The 20,590-nt window shown below is 37.1% G+C and overlaps 1 protein-coding gene across 1 annotated transcript in view; it reads left to right on the forward strand.

Annotated features, from left to right (window-relative positions):
• The window catches only part of LOC311183054 (bifunctional heparan sulfate N-deacetylase/N-sulfotransferase 3), a 126,878-nt gene that overhangs the window by 63,488 nt on the left and 42,800 nt on the right, over window positions 1-20,590 (forward strand). The window contains exon 5 of the mRNA XM_084252282.1: window positions 3,727-3,855. Coding sequence (XP_084108408.1) covers window positions 3,727-3,855 — 129 coding nt within the window. The remainder of the gene's footprint in view (window positions 1-3,726; window positions 3,856-20,590) is intronic.

Genomic DNA, 20,590 nt, shown 5'->3' on the forward strand with positions numbered 1-20,590 from the left:
CTCTGGTGAATCCTCTCACCCCCGCATCTCTGGCCTGTACCCCAGTTCTTGTATAAATAAATAAATCTTAAAAAAAAAGTCAAAAGGCCTTAAAGAAACTCATTATCTTCTCTTTTACTGGCTATCAATCCTCTATCCCTAATTCAGTTCTGTGCTTCAAACATCACACTGACCCTACCCCCCAGTTCCCATCAGTCTCTACAGCCTATCAATAATTCCCTTACAAAATTTTTTTCTTTCCCTTGTTTTCTTTCCATTCCTTTCCCACAACCTTAATTCACTATATCATTTTCCTGCAAATATTGGGGTAGTAGTTCCTACTTTGTCTCTTGACAGCTTTTATCTATCCCCCTCCTACTGCAGGCAGTGCCAAACTTTTCATCTCTCCAAAATGCCACTTTCATCTAGGCCTTCCTAACCTTGTTACTTTCAATTGTTTCCACACTCCTTAACTTGCCCTACAGGAACCTGAAAACAACCTAGACAAAATCTGTCTTCATCTACTTCCATGTAGCTAACACAGACCCATTCCAGCTACAAGGTCTTAACAGTATTGTGTTTTCATGCAGTATTGTATTTGTCATTTTATTCATCTTGAAAGAGTTTCTGGTCTGCTTACTCCTCTTCCTCAATAGCAAGCCCTATATCTTAAATAACTGAATGCAGAGCATGTTAGTGTCAAGCAGTTGACTACCCACCCTGATCTTAATCTCCTCTAGGGTCCTATAATATATCATCTTATAACTCTACTAAGAACATACTACATTTCAAGGTGATTGCATCCCGACCAGAGTCTGAGTCTCTAGTCCTATTACTTTATCTATTGGAGAGAGCCAGAGACCTCTCAGTAAGAACAGATCCTGATTATCTACTTACTGTTTTTAATGGAAATACCCATTGGTAAAGACTCCCGTTAATCCCACTACAGCCTCCTAGCTGGTCTTTACTGGTAGCCCCAGAAGCATTTATTAACAATTATTCTAGGTTAAGACCTTAGGTATAGGATATTGACTTTAGGTCCCACTGGCCAAGATTCTTGTTCACTGTGGCAATCATTTCTACCTCCCAGGTACTATGAGCAACTTTAGGGTTTCAAGAGCTCACTAATGTCTCAAAGTTTAAATTTAATAGTATTATACACCCAGAATCAGTAATAGAAGGCAGTCCACAGCAGAGTACCTTAAAAAAGGTGGACACAGGCCTCCCTGGTGGCACAAGGGGTTAAGACGCAACCTATCCTGTCCACAGCTTCTGCAGCACGAATTTGATCCCCAGCCAGGGAGCAAACCACATGGCGAATTGGACCTCTCCTGCCTTACCCACTGCTCCCCTTAGCAGTGTACCCTCGTGCGGTGCTCCCTTGGCCATCCTGGAGCACCTGGCAGCTGTCAGGCTCTCAATGAGCGTGGTCCTCCCCAAAGTTGCAAAGTAAAGCATGGCACTTCATCTTCACTGTGTTCAAACTCAGTAATTTGATAAATAGTCAAAAACTCATATTTCTTTTCACTTTTCTCTTTTTTTGCATACAATCAGCCAGTGAAGCAGGCCCTAAGGATGGCTCTGTATGCTTCCATAATTTTTTTTTGCTTCCATAATTTTTCAAGCAAGATATTCAACCTGAATCCTAAAAGTGATTCAGAACCATGCACTTTTAAATGTAAAACTAATCTGACATTTAATCACACATGAGCAATTCATTTTTTAACTTTTGCGTCTTCTCACCCCAATCTACCTTAAATCCTTCAAAATCTGGATGGCTTGTGAAATGGTGATGCTCAGTGAGAATAGTCAGAAATGAAAGGCCATTAACCAATTACTGGATTGTTTCATTCATTTGTGGAATATAGGTAACCAAAGAAAACACAAAAACTTACAGAATGAAAAATACAGTGGCTGGAGGGAGAATAGATAAGACAGGAGGAGATAAGATGAGATACTGGGACTGGGGCTTTGGTGAAGCATGTGCGCATATGGAGGGGTGCAAAGAGTTTAAAATAAGTATTGTAAGTAAGTGAATAAATGCTAAATAAAGTTTTAATAGTTAACTAATGATATGTCTGTAACTTGCTAGGGAATATACTTACTTCTGTTATGAGAGCTCTGCACTTTTCTTTCTTGTTGAGTTTGTACATTACATTATGAGAAAGTATTATGCTTTTCAATGTAGGAACCACCAGACCTAATACTCTATAGTTAAAGTGAACTTCATTTTACTATTTCACCAAGTAGCTTTAAATATATAACTTTTTCCAATTTACCAAAATAATAAGATATATAAAGTTCTGATTTACAAGGCAATGTACAATGTATTCACTGAGCCAAGAAATATGTTTTCTATAAAAAATTTTCCAAGGACTGGATTGAAATTTATTATAATATACATTCAATTGAGAGAAATAAGAACTAGTATATTTGCAAAAGGTTGCAATGCACGGGAAATCCTGTATAGGTAATATTTTGAAAACACTTAAAGAACCAAATGTGCTTTACTAATCAAGTCAGAAAAAATAACACTTGATTGGCTTCAGACAATAAGCAGAAGACCCACACACATAAGATTCTGTAAAACCTGAAGTCTCAAAGTACATTCATTAATATTCTGCTATTTCAAATGTACAGTGACAGCACAGGTCATACTGAAGACATGTAAGATTTAACTGAAGGGCCTCCCCGGTGGCACAGCAGCTTGAACATAGTGCTGTGAAGCTGTCCACAGCCTCTGCAGTGCTGGTACAATTCCCAGCCAGCCAGGGAGACACCCACATGGCACGGCAGACCTCTCCTGTCTCACCCGCTGCTCCCGTCAGCAGTGCTCTCAGGCCATCTGCCTATTCTGCTCCCTGCTCTGTCTCTGGTGAATCCTCTTACCCTCCTGCACATCTGGCCTGTACCCCAGCTCTTGTATAAATAAAATCTTTTTTAAAATTATATAAAAAAATATTTAACTGAAGAGTGTACCATCTTGCACAGCTCTATTTCACACCTTTTTTTTTATAACTGCACTGATATTTTTATCAGGAAAGCTGTAAGAATTTTTTTTTTAAATCTCCTTATTACATCCCAAATATGTAATTGAAGTAAATAATTACTTTCCTATACAAAGGGTGAAAAGAAGACCTTTTATTAAGTGACCTTTTGTGATTTTGTTGGTGACACTTCATAAAAATTACTAACCAAATGAATAATATCGTTATTACTTTTGGAACTGGCAGGCTTTAAACTTAGAATTTGGGGCAATTACTACAGCTGGCAGTAGTCCGCCCAGACTAGAGCAGATCCTATGATTTGTGTCTCAAATATTTGTTCTAATTTAAAATGTCACTTCCTAAGAATCACATTAAGAATTGACTTCATTTTCTAAAGCATGTGTAGAATTTGGCAGAAAGTATTATCCTTAAAATTTTTTTCTACTAGAATTACAATATAGCACAGACAATTCCACTATTTTTAAAGTCCTATTTTTGCTTCCTTTTTGTTTTACTTCTTACGATGCTGGAATATGCAAGGTCTCATATTAGAAGTACTCACTTGGGGATTTAAAGTAGATAAGGGGCTAAAATAATTCAAAGTCTGTCTTAGTTTCCTTCGATATATTGTTGTCATTCTTGCTTTCCCAGAGTGTGAAGGATTTTAAGAATTAAATAATGACACCAGCTTGCACATCATCTTCCTGAGAAAATAATTAGTTGACAGCGACCATGTCCTCACTGTACATTCTTCCTTCAGGTCCTTCCAAGACAAACCTGTGGGCTTTTCACTCATACAATTTTCTACAAAGAATATCCAGGAGGGCCTAAAGAGCTGGACAAAAGTATCCAAGGAGGTGAACTTTTCTTCACTGTGGTCCTCAACCCAGTAAGTACTTCGAATTATTCTCCAAATAAATAATGAAAAGTGACAGGGCAGATGGAAATTAACCTGAGAGGTCAGGTTTTGGGTGGTTATCAGCCAAATCGATATGAAGTTCCAGCTCTAGAACAGTAGTAAAAACTAAATGGAACCACATCAACAAGTGGGGGCAAATTAATCCTATGACTAGCAGCGCTATGAGGAACATAGGATAGAGACAGGGAAGTGCTCCCACAGAGCCTCCACTGCATTGGAAAGTGATCAGAAATCCAAGATTCTTGCTTTCATGGAGAAAAAGCTTTTCATGTCTCCAACACTCCCATCTCCACTGGGGACCAGTTTTCTCATTTAGGTGGGCAATACTTCTATTATCCTTTTTTATTTCCTACTTAAAGTAAAAGTATAAGCAAAAGTGAGAGAGGAATTAAATAAGCAAATGTGGTCATTTGGGATACTTTCATGTTAGATCTTGTGGGGGCTCTGGCAGGGGCAGAGCAGCCTATTTTAGTGGGCTACTATGCCGCCTCCTCCACTTTGTAATGTTTGTGTGCCAGGCTACAATAAACCATTTGCATTAATTTCTGGTTGTACAGGGAAAGAACAAGAAGTTGCAATAATGTGTAAGGAAAAGGCAATCAATAACATAAAAGGTAAAGTTAGGCTTGTTTAACAGGAGATGTATGGGTTTGTCCCTGGTATTAGCGATATTCAGGATGGAAAAAAATGTAATTTTCCAAATGTGAAAAAAAATTCTATCAGCATGAAAGTTGGAAAAGATTAGGCTAAGAGAATAAGATTTAAAAGAGCCCTCTCTTGACCTTAATTTTAAAGGTCTGGCAAATAAAATTGCAGGTATTTATCATCATCTGCTTGCATTCTATAACTGTACCTATTTCTATAACTGTTGCTATTTCCTAGAAAATGAGCACAAATAGAGATGACTCATCTTTGGGCAGAATCAGTTAGTGCACCCAAAATTCACAGTAATTTGGAGTACATAACATTTCATCTTTTAGAAGTTTATCGATCTTCCTACCCCAAAGATAATAAATAATTCTGATTTTTACATCAGAAAGAATCTGAGACTTCTAACTGACCTATTCCTTACCAATAGAAGTATCTTTGGCATCATCTCATATGGCTTCCTTCGCTTTGTCTGCAATTCAGCCAGTAAATACAGGTAAAAGAGTTAAATCTATGCCTGATTTTGAATGGAAGACTCAGTTAAAATATTCTTAATATGCTAACATTTTCACCAATCATTTTAAGACTCTTTAATCTGTAATCTATAAAATTCTGATGTTTTACATTTCTTTTCATCAGAGAGTAATAGGACTATGAAAGATAATCATCTGTTTGATTCTTTTACCAATAGCTGCTTTGGTGCTTAAGAAATTCCTAGTAGTACTGTAATTTCAGAACTTTGTAGACCTACTTTAACATTGGAGACATTCTAAATTAGATAATTCATAAGAAATACTATATTTTTTACTAATTAAAAACCAAATTATTTTCTTAATTAAAGAAAATCTTATAAAGGTTTTGTTGAACTTACATACTAATTTGGACTAACTTACTACTAAATTACATACTAATTTGGACTAGTCAAACAAACTCTTTAAATACTTAACAAACCGTGGTACTTTTCAGGCTTCTATTAATAATATTAGGTAGTTTTTTGTGTCCTGGTGAGAAGATTCATGGGGAATAAAAGGAAGAAAAAAACTTCTCCACAAAACTTGTTCTTTCTTCATTCAGGAAACTTTCAATAGACAGTACTTTCAAATCAACCAGGCTCAATATAAATGACAGGGTTTACCACACATCATATGACAGACAAATCCAAAGTAACTTCATCTGTCATATTGACTCCAAATATAAGAATTTTAGAAGCCACTGTAGTTCTCTTGAGTTCTCTGAAACCCAAGACTTCCCCAAGGGAAGGCTGCTATCATTAATGACATTACCCTTGCAGAATAAAGTGTGGAGGGGTGGTCTGTTTCCATGAATTCTTCATTCTAGTTTGTGTTAAAATTAAGAAATGTCCAGGTGCAATGAAGCATGCTAGTTTATTATTTATAAATTAGCATGCTAATTTATTCTTCTTTAGGTAAGAATAAGAATGAGAAAAACTTGATGGAATCAAAGTAGATATTAGCATCTGGAAAGATAAGAATTTCAATTACAGTGAATCTGAAAGAAAGCCACTGTAAGCTTAATAGCCAAGACTCAATTAGAAGTATCATTTTCTGAGAATGATGAATGAGGTTGGTGTTTACTACCAAGAGGTAGATGGATCTTGAAAACATACCTGTGAACTTGAATCTATTCTAGATACACTTGAGCTGAATGTTAAAATATAAGCAGAACTTTAATTAATGCATTTTAAAATCTTTCTTCTTGTATGTCAACACAATATCAAAGCACTACAATAACTTTTACCAGTTTTAGGGTGAGGTGAGGGGTGGCTGCATTCTAGGGTCAGTTAAACTAGAATAAATCACAACAATGATAACTGTGCTCCTTAAACAGAATAACTCTCTGGCCTTAAATGTCTGCTGTTACCAAGTATTTTATTATGCCTTTATGTGCATCTATTAAATGCATTTTCATTTCTCATTTTGATATAGCACCTATTCACCACACCTTCTACCCAAATGCCTGAAAGCTTGCCCTAAGTCATATTTCTCTAATTAAAGAAGACTCACAACCTTGGATATGAATAGAATGAGTACCTTAAAATGGGAGTAACAGATGAGTGGATGATGATAAAAGTGAAACAAGAATATTCATACAAAAATGTAACCTGCATAAATAGAAATTATCCCACACTAAACCTTTTTTTTTAACAAAGTAATGAGAAAATTAGACATCAGCATGAAAATAAACTAGAAGGAATTCGGCAGTTTTAGCAATGGTACCTTAGATCACAAGATTGAAAAAGATTATCACTGTCGTTTTGTTTGTCTGATTGTCATAAAATATCTACAACAGTATTCTTATAAGCAGAATACTCACACATACACACTACATGCTACCTTAAACACATGATAGAACAATAGTTCTTTATCTGTAAATCCCGCATGTTACCTAACACCTACCTCACCTCATGATTGCATGTCTACGCATCTTTTCTCCTATGCAAGTGGGCATTCTTGCAGAAATGATCTATGAGTCTTTCACCTCTATGCTTCCCATTGGATCTAGATCAACGTTTTGAATCTAATAAGAGGTCACTAAGTGTTTTATAAATGATTGACTCAATGCATGAATAGTTACATTTTCCGTTTATCACTTGATTTAGTACTTTTCCAAATGTGAATGATATCAAGTCTAATTTTAATGAAACTACATTCTAGCAGGGTATCTGCTTGAAATTATGTGAAATTTGGATCCAGGAAATTTTTAATGTGCTCTAAATATTTGGCAAGTTTTCACAAGTGTGAATGAAATAGCCTGACATGGAACAATGGACACTTAAGACTGAAAAGTACCACAAAGATCATCTACTCAGTCACTTAATTTTAGTCTCAAGCTCAGTCCTATCATATTCTGTTGAGAGGCTGAGCTCTTTTTGACTCTGAGTTCAGTGCTTCCACCACTCCATCACAATGCTTCTGCTTCCGGTTAAATTGGCCTTAAGTGATGCACATTACCTCTTCATGTGACTCATTCCTTGGTATGAGGAATATGTGTGAATGGTTTAAAATTTCTGGTCATTATCTAGGAAAAAGCAAGTCATCTCCATTTTAGGTGAAAAGTGACGTTTAAGTGCTTTTTGAGAAAAGCACAAGCAGTTATAGCTTAGGGGAAATGTCGAATGTACTTTTAAAGAACTACGAATAATAAACCATGTACTTTTTATCTTAAAAGAACAGGCCCTATTGGTGTTACTTATAATATGATAAAACTTTTAAACTGTAAAGCCAAGCCATTTTATTTCACTTATTTGCTTCCCTCCACATTTTTTATTAGAAATGTTCTTCACAACTAACTATGGTGTTATATAATTACTTGCCCCTGTGAGATAAGAAAGCATGCCAATGTCTTCTTGATTTCTACAGCTAAGAAAAATAGGAGTGTGATAAACTAAGTCACTGGAATACATATTATTGAAACATTTAAGAAAACAGATATTAGGCTAAAGAAATGAATGCAATGTTATTGCTTGTTTAATCCTTGGCTGTTTTCCCATAACTTTTAGAAATTTTCCCTCACTAGGAAAAAAATATTAAACCTGGCCCTTATTCACTTTTATGGTCACTTCATTCAGTCATCTCACATTGGCACGTTTTATCCCACCCACACAGAATGAGGTATAATACTCTAAACCCAATCTGTTATCTCATTTTATGCCTTAAAGAGCTGTTGCCTCAGGGTGGAATACCTTTCAACAAATCTGAGCTAACAGGGCCTCCCCGGTGGTGCAGCAGTTGAGCGCTGGGTTGCGAAGCTGCCTGCGGCCTCTGCGGCGCCGGTTCAATCCCCAGCTGCTCTCCGGGCCACCAGAGGAGGGTCCCACATGGCGCCACAGACCTCTCCTACCACCCGCTGCTCCCCTCAGCAGTGTACCTTGTTCCTTCTGCCTGCTCTGCTCCACGCTCTGGCTCTGGTGAATTCTCTTAACCTCCTGTGCTTCTGACTATACCCAGTGCATGTATAAACAAACAAGTAAATAAATAAAACATGCCTCTATTTAAAAAAAATATATATATAAAAAAAATTCTGAGCTAACAGTTATCTATCTATTCATAGAAGACTTCCTGAACTCTTAGTTTCTCCTGTGTTCTCATAGCATATGGGCATAACCCTAGCATAACTTGTCCAGGTTTATCTTGCGCCAGTAGTTTGTACATTCTTTGACAGAAACCATCATGTCTTTTTCTATTTATAATCACAATATACTGAAAAATGTCTGGCACATAGTCAGTCCTCAATAAATAACAATGCATTAATTTGTCATGCTTGTATATGTACCATCCTTTGAATCTGAAGGAAAATCTGGTTGCCCTGGAAGTAACCAATTACAGAATTCCTTTGATTCAAGAGATTTTGCATTACTGGACTTTGATTTCTCTCCCAACATGGCATCCAGAGACAGCCTTTGAAAGTCATTAAATGTATTTTAAAATGCTAAATTTCACTCATAGAAAGAATAAAACACTAAGTTAAATATACTAATAAGGGCCTCCCTGGTGGAGCCAGGATAAAGACGCAACCTCTGAAGCTATCCACAGCCACTGCAGCACGAGTTCGATTCCCGGCCAGCCAGGGAGCAACCCACATGGCGCGGCAGACCTCTCCTGACTCACCTGCTGCTCCCCTCAGCAGTGTACTTTGGTCAATCTGCCTGTTCTGTTCCCCACTCTGTCTCTGGTGAATCCTTTCACCACCACCCCACACCTCTGGCCTGTACCCCAGCTCTTGTATGCATAAATAAATAAATATTTTAAATAAATAAATAAATATACTGATATACTATTTCTTAGGCACTAAATTAAAGATTGACACAGTATTCTGTTAACAAAGCTGTAGGAAAACATGTATTCTCTTACATCCTCATGGGTGTGCAGTGGTGAAACCTCTAACAAGGGAATGTGAAAAGGTATAGCTGTTATAGCTTCTGGGGAAAACAGTATGGAGTCTCCTCAAAACACATGCAATTTGCAGCAACATGGATGGTGCTGGAAGGGATCATGCTCAGCGAAATAAGCCAGAAAGAAAAAGAAAAATACCGGATGGTCTCACTCATAGCAGGAATCTAGAAAACTTAAATAAGGGACCAGGAAAAAGAATAACTGTAAGAAAGAAAATATCAAAATCAACAAACAACTATGAACAAGAGACACTCTATGGGGGGTAGAGGGTGGGGAGGGGAGGGATTGGGGTCAAAATAAGGGGATTGCAATTGCATGGGGAATATAAAAATAAAATTTGTTTAAAAAAATTAAAAATAGAACTACCATATGATCCAGCAATCTCACTTCTGACATATCCAAAAGAATTGGAAAAAGGATCTCAAAGAGATATTTGCTGTCCTACTTCATTACATTATTCACAATGTCCAAGGGGTAGAAACAATTTAAATGTCCTTCAACAGATTAACAAATAAAGAAAATACAGTACAGGGCCTCCCCAGTGGCGCAGTGCTTGAGCACTGGGTTGCAAAGCTGCCCGCAGCCTCTGCAGTGCTGATTCGATCCTGGATGCCAGGCAAGGGTCCCACATGGCACGCAGACCTCTCCTGCCTCCCACTGCTCCCCTCAGCAGTGTACTTCGGTCCTTCTGCCTGTTCTGCTCCCTGCTCTGGCTCTGGTGAATTCTCTCACCCTCCCGCGCTTCTGACTGTACCCAGTGCTTGTATAAATAAATAAATAAATCTTAAAAAAAAAAAATACAGTACATACATACAATGGAATATTATTCAGTCTAAAAAAGAAAGGGAATTCTGTCCTGTGCTACACCATGGATCAAATGTGAGGACATTAAGCTAAGAAAAGTAAAGCAGATGAAAAAGAACAAATACCGCATGATTCCACTTGTTTGAAGCTTCTAAAGTAGTCACACTCTTAGAAAAGTAGTAGTAGAATGGTGATTGCCAGGGGCCAGGGAATAGAGGATATGAGGAGCTGCTGTTCACTGGGTATAGATCCTCCGTCTGCAAAATGAAACATTTCTGAGGGTTTGCTATAAAGCAATGTGCACACAGTTAATACCTTACTCTTAACAACTTGTTGCGAGGTCATTTCTCATGTCATGTATTTTTTTAACCACAATTAAAAAAAGAGAACTTCAAAAATACCTTTTGGTATTCTTGACAGTACTTTTTTTAAACTTCAGCATACTTATGAAGAAACAATCTCACAATTGCAAACATCAGTGTATTCTATAAAGTGAATATCCTGGACTTTTCTAAATAGAAAATACCATGCTAATAAAAAGGGGGGGGGGTTAATCTTGTTTAAAAGATACTAACAGACATGACTACCTAATGTTAACTTCTAAATCTCAAAACCTAATTAGAGCCTGACTTTTTAAAAAAATATATATCTATAAAAGTCTATTTTTTTTTTTTATTTATTACTGCTGGGTAACAAACTACCCTGCAATACAATGGCTTTTTAAAAAAATGCATTATTATCATTTTATTGTTTCCCATGGTTCTTTAAGTCAGAATTCAGAAATGGCTGAACTGGTGAGCCTGGCCCCAGTGTCTCAGACTGTTTTGGTCAGATGGTGGCCAGAGTGGAACACCAGGCAGTATGTGCGGCTGCCAGCTGTCTGGGAATCTCTCCAGTCTTAGGCTTTTTCATATGGTCTCTCCCCTGGGCTTTTAGAGGCTTCCTTACAGCAGGATAGCCTCAGGGCAGCCAGATGGCTTTAGGGCTGTACCCAGTGCAGCAAGCTCAGCAGAAACGGAATTGCCTTAGATTCAGAAGTCACATCACTTCCTTCACAATAGTTTACCTGAAATCAAAGAGGATAAGGAGGATTCAGTTAGATTCCACCTCTTTACAGTGGAGTGAGAAGAAGTTCTAAGAGAGAGAGAGAAGTTGTGTGACAATTTTTGGGAAATATCATTTGCCACAGACAATTAAGGAACAATTGGGGAAATATAAATGTGAACTAACTGTACAATAGGTGATGCTGAATCAATGTTTTCCTAAGTGATATTTAATGAACTGGCACATGTTCCTAGATGATGCATACTAACGGATTAGGTGCTAGTATCTTGATCTCTAACTTACTTTCAAATCATTTAGCAAAATAAAAGATATATTTAAAGAGAGAAAGAAGGAAATATGAAGCAAATGCAGTGACTTGTAAGCAAGTGAAATGTATAATGATGTTTCCTGTCCTAATTTTTTTCTTTTCTGTAGATTTACAGCATCCTCAAATAATTGAAGGGGCAATAAAATATAAATTACATTATTTTTCATCTTCCAAACATCTCTCTATTGAGTAGAAGCCAGTCATCTTGCAATGATCTCAGAACCGTGTGTGACTACTAACCTTGATCATCTCCAGGCAGAGGGAAGAGCGAGCACAAAAGTCTATGAAAAAACACATGAATGTGTTTTAGAAACAACTAGTTGTTTACAATATCCAGTTATTGTGTTTTAATTAATGCCTTTTAAACATCTTATGAGTAAGTCTGTATACTTCTGAGAGTGATCCTGATGATGTGAAATTCAGTTCCCTGCCCTCTCACTTCTGTCTTGGTTGTAGGAACTTCAGTCCTAGAAGAATTCATCAAAGCCAGATCATTTCTCACTGCTCACCAGAAAGTCCTGAGAATCCAGTTCAAGAAAGGGAGATGAGGGCCAAGGAGAAAAATTAGAGGTTTCTAGATACATTTAAATGAGGATTTCACCAGTTTGGCTACCTGTTCCATTAAATGCGCTTTATAATCCTGTTCAATCTCACCCCCAGGGCACATTGTATTGTATTGTATTTGAGATTTAAACTACTTAAGTCTGCCCTGTAATAACTAATAGGGTCTTAACAGGATTTTACTTTGTGGGATTGAATTACCGGCTTTCTTACCTGGCTGCCCATGGCTAATGATCAATGTTCTGTGGGACCTCACTTACCCAAGGCCCTGGAGCATGCTACCGCCTCTCACAGACATTAGTAATTTTCTATCTTGGATGGAGTCCCTCACAGAAGCTGCATTTGCATTTGGATGTATTTTCTCCTGATGTGTCAGTCATGGAGCTCAGCTAAAATGAGATTCATTCTAAAGGTCATGTGATACAACCTTCAGGGAAGGCGTTAGTCATGCAGATAATTGGACCTTCTAGTGTCCCAGAGGAATGAGTTAGAACCATATCTTTCCTTCCAGACCAGTGAACCTGGCATTAGTAGAGCTTGTAGGTAAATTCAGTGAGTCAGTAGCTCACAGCCAGGTATGGGCCTGCGAGGAAAAAGGAAGGATATGGACATGATTGCCTAGGTTTTCTTGCAAAATTTACTCTGTGCTTCCAGATGTGCTCTGTGAAATGTCAATACCAGTAATAAAAACAAAAGGTCCCTCTTAGTAGAGATTAAAGACATTAGAAATTCAGGTTTCAGAGGTACTATCAGGACATCTGAATGCACACTGCACTTGGCATCAGTAAAGTGAGCAAAGCCCAGGTGAGCTTCTCCATCCACAGTGCAGCAGAAGGCTGAGACATTCATTTGGAAGAAAGAGGATGGCTGATGCCAGGGGAACCTGGCTAGGTGTCCTCTCTGGAAAAACAGTGATTCTGAGATTGCTAGTTTCCCACTTGGCAAAAGTCTTCAGACAGTTTAATATATAACTCCACTTCTGAGACACTATCTTAAGGAAAGATATTGAATATAGAAAGTGCCTGTTGTAATGGGGAAAGAAACAGAAGTTATGGATATCCAGCAGAAAGGAAACATTTCAATAAATTACATTCACTTAGATTATGATGCAGATTTTAAAAGTTATTCCTTATCAGTAATTTGGCAGTATCATGAGAAAGATCCATCATGTATAAACAGAATACAATATTATAATGTGTTATAATTTTGTTGAGAAAACTATACGCAAAAATGCTGAAAAGATGTTGAGAACTGGGCATTTTTTCTTTCTTTTTTCTTTTTTTTTTTGTATTTTATAATATTTCTTTAATGAGATTCCATCACTTTTTTTTAAAGATTTATTTGTTTATGCATACAAGAGCTGGGGTACAGGCCAGAGATGTTGGGGGTGAGAGGATTCACCAGTGACAGAGTGGGGAACAGAACAGGCAGACTGACCAAAGTACACTGCTGAGGGGAGTAGCGGGCGAAACAGGAGAGGTCTGCTGCACCATATGGGTTGCTCCCTGGCCAGCCAGGGATTAGACTCGTGCTGCAGAGGCTGCAGATTGCTTCATGGTGTGGGATTTAACCCCTTGCACCACCAGGGAGGCCCTCCATCACATTTTTTTTTAACAAAAAGAATAGAGTACTGATTTTTAAACTACTAGTACAGGAATTCTTATTAGCAAAGAATGATAAATCCAGTCTAATTATGAAATAATATTATACAGATTATTTTAAAACATACCATTATATAAAGAATTTGATTCAACGACACTTTGTGAGCATGTAAAGTATCTTTTCTTTAAATATCAAAAATTTTAACACCTAAAATATTAACACCTAAAATTCCACAGGATAAGTGATGAAACACTAGTGGTATTTCAACTATCTGTAATTCTGGTTTTTCCCTTTAACAGCTGTCTATAGAACAAGGAAAGAAGCAAGAAATGCTCCTAGAGAAGAAAGGGGAAGAGAAAGAAAGAACCTATTTTGTGCTAGGCACCATGCCACATGCTTACTATACAGGACCTTTCATTTTAGTAACAATTCTGTGAGGCTTTGTATATATTATCTTATTTGACCTTAACAGCACTTCTGTGAGGCATTCTACAGATGGGCACCTGGGGTTCAGAAAGATTCTATAACTTGACCCAAGGGAAACAACCAGGATGAGAAAGGTCCTTACTCCTTTTACTGCCATTGTGTTTTGGTGACAGCATATCCCTGGCCCACACTCACAACCTTAGATAGCCTCATTTTAAACAGAAATTATATGGCACTTCTTATTCTTGTGTCTCATCCTAATGGACATTTTGTAAACAAACATCAGTACATGAGAGAAAGAGTGGTAGAACAATGGCTATGGGAAATGAGAGCTCACAACATAGTAGAACCCCAGCCCCTTACACCAAAAAAAAAAAAAAAAAAAAAAGCCTTTTAAAAAATGCCCAAGACCCCATAGAGTTTCCTTCCCCAATGCACCTGTGCACCATCACCACAGTCCCCTGTTCTCCTCCCTCCCTCCCTCTGATCCCTCTCCCTCCTCTGCTGCAGGATGTCTCTGGTTTACAATTGTCTGTTTTTGTTTCGTTGTGTTTTGTATTGTTGTTTTTTTTTACACAGATGTCTTCTTTGGTTCCCCTATAATCCTCCTATAAGTGAAACCTTCCAATTTTTTTCTTTTTCCTTCTGACTTACTTCACTGAGCATAAGTCCTTCTGGCCCCATCCACGTTGCTGTGAATGGCATGAGTTTATCTAATTAAAAAAAATCATTGCCAAGACCAAAAAAAAATTTAAAAAATTCCCAAGAACTCAAAAAGCTATATGGTAGTATGGAACTGAATGAATGATGAATTCTGTGTAATGCTGAAGGAATTAATAAGATATTCAGCACTTTACTTTCCACATGGTCTATAATACAGGATAAATGTAACACCTAACAATTATTTTGCACGAAAGTCATCCTACTTCTCTCTTCCACAGGTTCTAGATAGACAAGTTATTTGGTTTGTTTTTGTTATATGGTTGACTCTTGAACATGCAGGAATTAGAGTCACTGACCCCCATTCCACAGAGTGAAAAATTCACATATAACTTGACTCCCCCAAAACTTAACTATCAACAGCCTGCCGTTGACAGAAGCCTTACCAATAATGTAAACAGTAGAATAACACATATTTTGTATTTAATTTGTTGCATATGCTCCATTCTTACAATAAAGTAAGCTGGAGAAAAGAAAATGTTATAAAGAAAATCATAAGGAAGAGCTAGCTAATACATTTACATTACTGTATTGCATTTTTTACATCATCTGTTTACCAGGAATCCACTTATTAGTGGACAGGCAAAGTTCCAACCCATGTTCTAGGGCCAACTTATTGAATCTAGGAGAAAACTAACAAACACTAGGTGATTCTAAACTGAAGCCTCTCAGAAAAGGCAATCTCTTCACTTAGAACATATCTATCTAACCAAAAGCTGGAGAACAGACTTAACAGCTATTTGGTTATTGATATGCCTTGAAATATTTTGCTACAGCAACTTAAAAATGGAATTGAAGCATCAACCAAAGCTTTCTGTGCCACCGTGGTTTAAATTGAATGCTGCGCTTCATATAAACATACTTTTTGTGGTTTTACTTCAGGCTGTTCTCTGAGGTCTTCCCATAGAGCGGGATGCGTCAGCAGCACAGCTTCGTTTCCTGTGTAGGCTGGAAACTGTTAACTGCAAAGTTTGGAGACAGTCTCAACGCTCTTTGCCATATGTTAAACTAAACTTGATATGAAATATCATATCAGTTTCCAGTTTCCCAGAGCATGTAAAAAGGAAAAAAGGAACTCAAGCTTTATAAATATAAAAAGCATCTGTCTGCACAGGAAATTCGACTCTGTTATTTTGCAAATGATCCCTACTTATATTTACAAGAGAAGTCAAATCTGATAAACTATATAGGAAGTAACGCACCATTTTGTTTGAAATTTTAAAATGTATATTCATAATCCTGACCTGGACTGGATTGTGAGCCAACTGTCCCTGTACAGAGACCGCACAGTGCTACACAGCATGCTCCTAGCGCTTGTTTCCATGTGAAAGGAAATGGAATATTTTGATAGCATGCTGCTAACTTAACAGTTCTATCAGATGTAATTTTTGTGTTTATATGATCCCACCACTATTTCTAACTCATGAAGATTCCTGAGCATTCACGAAATGTTTGGCACAGTTTTCGTTCTAACATTTTACTTCTCCTTAAACCTAAGCTTCAAAAGAATTGTCTCCTGTACAAAGTTATATTTAACATGGTTGATCATAAATGAGGTTTAATAATGCTTGGTTATTGAACAAGCATATTGCTTCTTCAGAGTTTAGTTTAATGAAAATACATGGTCACAGATATACTGGTACAAAATGCCCTTTTCCTAATGATTGTTATCATTAGATTTATACAATAAAAACTGCAATAAAAAAAAGAAAAAATTGTCTCCATCTTGCTCAGCTCACCCAAATGCTTGTATCTTTGAGTTAATCTTCAGTAGCCCCTTAAGGAATCCCTTTTGTGACACTCTTCTTGCCTACCTCCCCTTGGTGCTTACAATTTTGTCTTTTCTTTTGCTCTGAACCACCTTACTGTGCTAACTCTTCCTTTCACACTGTTCCATGAACCTCCTAAGATTAATAATGGAAATCCATGACCAAGTCCTGATCACCCCTCATCATCCACAGGGGAATTCACCCTGCTATACCTTTATCATACCCCATCTTTTACCAGCAGCCACCCCCAGATGTGAGTATAAACTCTGGCTTGCCTCATCCATTCATTGCACCAGTGTTTAGCCTTGATTTCACTATTTTCTTGCCTCACAGAGGACTTTTCCCACGAATCTGCCATTTTTATCTACCAGCTTAGCCATGCCAATGTTACCAGTTAAACTCTCTTTAACCATGAAACAAAATTTTTCTTCTGATTTCTTCTTTTTCCATCTTTCTCTTATCACTTTTTCACTTGTTCATTCATTCCTTGATAACTTAAGGCTCCTTTTGCTTGTTTCATTTACTGCAATTCTTCTCTCCAATTTATTAATCCCATATATTAATAATTACTATTCTTCTGTCACCAAGTATTACCCATATTTATTATCTTCTCTAATTTAAAAACTGCTGTTTCTTCTATGCTCATTTCTTTACTAGACAGATCTTTGCGATACCATCTTTTCTACCTCAATTTTACCATGAAAGAATTAAAATGATTCTCAATAAAACTTGTACTCTCCCTCTGTTGCTTTATACACTGGGAGGCACAAGCTCTGAGCCTGCCTTCACACAGAGGGAAGTGGAGTCATATCCCAATGCAACTGATAACAACCTGGAACTACATTTTTTCTCTCCCTGTTGCTGAACATGAGAGAGCACACCAAACTTCTCTCTTTTCTCTGTGGCTAAATCTCACCTTCAAAGTAAGGCAGAAACTACACGTGTATCATTTTCATTAGCTTTAGTAAAAAGTTTGTCTTATAGAAGGTTAAAACTTTTGGCAATTTTTATGGTGTAGCTCTGAATATTGGCACTTCTATATAATTATGCTAGTTGGCATTACTGAATTTAAGTTTTTCAAAAAATAAACATGTGAGCAAACCTATTCTCTACATATTTGGTCCAACTCCATGTACACATTTAGCATCATAATGAGGGAGTCCCTTATGTACTCATATTGAAAAATCTCAAGATTTAAGTTTTTAAAATCTAGACATAAAGATGTATATATAGTATGCTTCCAATTGTGTTTAAAAAACAAAGAATATATATATAATACTTGCTTTTGTATATACATAGAGTCTTTCTAAAAGAAGAAAATACACACACACAAACGATATTGGTGATCTCTTGGTAAAAGAAGTAACTAAGAACAGGAGTGAGATATTTTATTCTATACCCGCCTTTACCTTTAGAATTTTACATGATACAATATTACTTATCCCAAATGAGTTTTAAAAGCAGTAAGACCTAAAGATATGAGAGAAACTTATCAGGAGTCTGTACCGGGGAACAAGCTTTAATAAAGTATGAATAAAGACTTCTAGGAAGTGCCATTTGTGGAAAATTTAAGGCTGAATTGTATTTTACCATGGTTTTAACATAGCATGAAGTAGAGGACTGTAGGTTTGTGAGCTTTAAGCAAAAAGAATTTAAGAAAATGTGTCTTGAGTCTTTGGGGAATACAATTATCATCCCATCTTTACAAATGAGGCACCTGAACACTTGAAGGCTCATTACCTCACTCCATAGTGCTATGGAAAGCTTCCAATGGAAAAGATGTTTAGAAAAACTTAACAACTAACTTCATAGCTGGAAGGGACAAGAGAATCCTGCCTCCTCCCCCGGTGCAGTTACCCATCTACTCTCCCAAAGGGGTGAATTTTCTTATTCAGCAGATACTATTCCCTAGGCATGGGTATTAAGTGAAACTATTTATAAAAAACATTGCAGTCCTTTCAAAATTCTGATCTGTCCAAGTCTTGCCTGATTGGATGATGATGATGATGATGTCATCCAAGCAAAGGTTTTTAGAATTTTTCAAGTCACTAAGAAAACACTGACTTGTAGAAGAAGACTGAATCTCTGGTTAGGTTCCATAACCTTATTAAGTCTCCTCATATCTCTTTTGTGTAGTTCTGGGTAGTTGTTCCTACTTCATAGGTTGACAATTTTGGAAAGGAAACATTTGTAAACTCTACCTCTTTCTAGCAAGCTGGATTACCAAGCTCCTAAGATATTTAACTTTTAGAAAGTGAACCTTCTCATTTTGTAAAAATATTAATTATAGATTGGTTTAGCTACACAGAAGTTATTTTAAAGGATTTATAATTTAAAGCAAGAATAACAAGGGCCTCCCCGGTGGCGCAGTGGTTGAGCGCTGGCTTGCGAAGCTGCCCGCGGCCTCTGTGGCGCAAGTTCGATCCCCGGCTGCTCCCCTGCCACCGGAGGAGGTTCCCACATGGCGCGCAGACCTCTCCTGCCGCCCGCTGCTGTACTTCGGTCCTTCTGCCTGCTCTGCTCCCCGCTCTGGCTCTGGTGAATTCTCTCACCCTCCCATGCTTCTGACTATACCCAGTGCATATATAAACAAAACAAACAAATAAATAAAACATGAAAAAAAATAAAGCAAGAATAACAAGCTATAAGCCCAATGAGTGTCTCCCACTACAAAAATGTTTTTAAACTCGCTATCTGGTTGAGTTACGATCTTGGCAACCTTATCACCTTTTATCCATGGAGCTGGAAACCACTGTCTTCGTGGTGTTCTCACTGCAGTTGGAACAGCCCCTTTAGCTGCCAGCCTCTTAAATAGGAGGTGTCCTCTAGCTATGCTAACTCATCAAGGTTTTGAATCTTTTATATTTTCTGTCTTTCCCTATCTCTGCAGAAATGCCCTTTTATATTTCTTGCCTTTAATAAGTTTTTATACAATATCTTAGCTGCCTCTTCTATCTGGGTCATTTCCTTATTTCGTCAAAGCCCTGAAAATATGTTATCTTGAGCCCAACTTTATTTCTTAAATTGTCTTTTTTCAATTAAAAGCATAAGATATGGCTTGTGCACCAAAAATACCAAGTCTTGGTATCTTTTCTGTCATTAAAGCTGTTAAAGCTCTCATTAAAGCTTGTTACATAATGAGGAGGCTCATTCTCTAAAAGTTAAATATCTTAGGAGCTCGGTACACCAGCTTGCTAGAAAGAGCTATGTTTACAAATGTTTCCTTTCCAAAATTGTCAACCTATGAAGTAGGAATAACTACCCAGAACTTTATAGTTTAAAAACCTTAAAGCTATAGAGTGACTTGGTTAACATCTAGGGTATAATTATTCCTTAGTAATGTTATTTCTTTCCCCTTGAGTCCTTACTCTCTACATAAATTTCTATACCAAAGGTCATTCAACATATTACAGTTGTTTTTTGAATATGTAGAAAGATGACAAGAGTCACTAGCTTTTTAAAAAAAAACCTACCTTGTTTTAACCTCACAAAATAAATACACTTGTTTCATAGGTTGATTTTTTTCCCCTGCCAGGATGAATTCAGCTTTATGAGCAAATACAGTTAATAGAAACTTCTTGATGATTAAGCTGATCTTTGTGATTACCTAAATTTAACTCATTTACAATGATCCAAAATCAGATTTTCATGTAGATCCACTGACTTGAAGGATTTTTTGTGATTCTAACCAGGTTTTTGTTTTTTTCTTTTGTTTTGTTTTCAGTTAAATTAGACACCTTTAGGGAAGTTTTATTCTTCTCTATATCTTCATTTTGCTGTTGTGACTGCTTTAAAAGTAAGAATCAATTGTTCTGCTAAGAAACAAAGATGGTTTCTTTGCAAAATTGAATATAATTTGTGCTATATTGCTGCTTATATATACATTTCTC

Source organism: Talpa europaea (assembly GCF_964194135.1).
Source record: "Talpa europaea genome assembly, chromosome: 13".
In the NCBI taxonomy this organism is placed as follows: Eukaryota; Metazoa; Chordata; class Mammalia; order Eulipotyphla; family Talpidae; genus Talpa; species Talpa europaea.